Below are 1,886 nucleotides of genomic sequence, written 5' to 3'. Positions count from 1 at the left end.
GAGGTTTAGATTGGATATTGGGAAAAATTCCTTCCTGGAAAGGGTTGTCCATCCCTGGCACAGCTGCCCAGGGCAGTGGTGGATCCCCATCCCTGGAGGGATTTAAAATCCCTGTAGATGTGGCACTTGGGGACATGGGTCAGTGGTGGCCTTGGCAGTGTTGGACTAAATGATCCTAAAGATCTTTTCCAACCGAAACAATTCTCTGATTAATGAAGCCAAAGAGTGCTTTAGGCTTGGGAAAAGATTTATCAGGTGGCAAACCCTTGTTCTTCCTCTTTGCAGTGAGCAGAGGAGCCTCCTGGAGAAGTGTGCAGCCACAGCCCTGAGCTCCAAACTCATCTCCCAGAGCAAGGAGTTCTTCTCCAAGATGGTTGTAGATGCTGTCATGATGTTGGATGACTTGTTACAGCTCAAAATGATTGGAATAAAGAAGGTGCAAGGAGGAGCTTTGGAAGTAAGTTCTGTCAGAGCCTGTCCTGAAGGGATGGGAGACAGGAATCACTTGGCTCGAGCAGAAATGCAGCCTGGCTTGATAATGCCTGTTTGGGAATTCCCAAAGTGAAACAAAGGTGCTGGTGTGAGGAAAAAGCTTAGGAGACAGGGCTGGATTTATTTTCCATAGGTAGAGAATCTGGGTTTTGAGCCAAGTACACTCTTACCTCTTTTGCAGCAAATGTTACTGATACAAATTAATATAAACCCTAAATTCCCTTTATATTTTTCAAATAGTGAAATGTTCAAGGGGGGGTTTTTTTTGGGTTTGTTTTGTTTTGTTTTGTTTTGTTTTGGTTTGGTTTTTTTGCTTTGTTTGTTTTTTTGTTTGTTTTTTGTTTTGGTTTTTTTTTGTTTGGTTTTTTTTGTTTGTTTTTTTTTGGTTTTTTTTTTGTTTTTTGGTGGGAAGTTTTTTTTTACTTCTGGATCCAAAAATCCTGGTTGTATGTAGGATTACTGGGTTGGGAAAAATGCAAGGAAAACCTCATGAAGGAGCTGATCTAGTGGTGGGTGGGATGTGTGGTTTGTGCCACAGTGCTGGAATACCTGTCCTGCATGGGATTGCACCTGGATACATGGCAGGGAGTTGTTCCTGGCTGTGGAGTAGGAAAGTTAGATCCTGATTTCTCTCCCAGCCATGGAGTCAAAGAGATCACTCCAGGTTGGGCAGGGCTGTCCTGCTGGAAGAAAAATCCCAGAGGCGGTGACAGAGCTTGGAAAAACAAACCAGAGCAGAAAGAACCAGCCCAGAGTGTGGATTAGAAGTATCCATGTTCAAAGGGTAGGAATGGGAAAGAGATCAAGGAGAGAACTGATGGCTTCATGCCTTGATCTTCAGGTTGTGTGTGCAGCGTTTTTGGCTGTGGGGTCTTGAGGGGTGGAGAGGAAGGTGCTTTTTGTGAGCAGAGAGAAACCCTTGCTGCTTCTTCCCTCTAAAAAGTGGGTTAATCAAAGGAGACAGGCGTTGGGAAGGCTTTGTAAATGAGGCCTCTGGAAGCAGGGAGTCTCCTGTGGGAGTTATTAACCCTGTGGAGAGAACCTTGGGAGGCTGAGCCTGACACAAATCCCTGCCTTCAAGGACTCTCAGCTGGTGGCCGGAGTCGCCTTCAAGAAGACCTTCTCCTATGCTGGGTTTGAGATGCAGCCCAAGAAGTACCAGTCCCCCAAAATTGCCCTCCTGAACGTGGAGCTGGAGCTCAAAGCTGAGAAGGACAACGCTGAAATCAGAGTCAACACTGTGGAGGTAAGAGCCAAAGGGGAGCCTGCCCTGCTGCCTGATCCCTGTGGGATGTGACTGCTTGTCCAGTGGGATAAAAGGTAGGAGGACCATGGAGGTGCTCCCAGGACTGGAGTGTGTCTGCTGTGGACACAGGCTGGGAGAGCTGGGGGGG

General features: G+C 46.9%; 1 protein-coding gene across 1 annotated transcript in view; it reads left to right on the top strand.

Moving 5' to 3' along the window:
* CCT7 (chaperonin containing TCP1 subunit 7) overlaps positions 1 to 1,804 on the top strand; it is a 9,030-nt gene extending 7,226 nt beyond the window's left edge. The window contains exons 6-7 of the mRNA XM_029963715.1: positions 286 to 457; positions 1,574 to 1,804. Coding sequence (XP_029819575.1) covers positions 286 to 457; positions 1,574 to 1,789 — 388 coding nt within the window. The 3' untranslated portion in view covers positions 1,790 to 1,804. The remainder of the gene's footprint in view (positions 1 to 285; positions 458 to 1,573) is intronic.
* The last annotated feature ends 82 nt before the right edge of the window (positions 1,805 to 1,886 follow it).

Source organism: Manacus vitellinus, unplaced genomic scaffold (assembly GCF_001715985.3).
Source record: "Manacus vitellinus isolate BGI_N305 unplaced genomic scaffold, ASM171598v3 scaffold_61_pilon, whole genome shotgun sequence".
Taxonomy (NCBI): Eukaryota; Metazoa; Chordata; class Aves; order Passeriformes; family Pipridae; genus Manacus; species Manacus vitellinus.
This window is presented reverse-complemented; position numbering and strand designations above follow the sequence as displayed.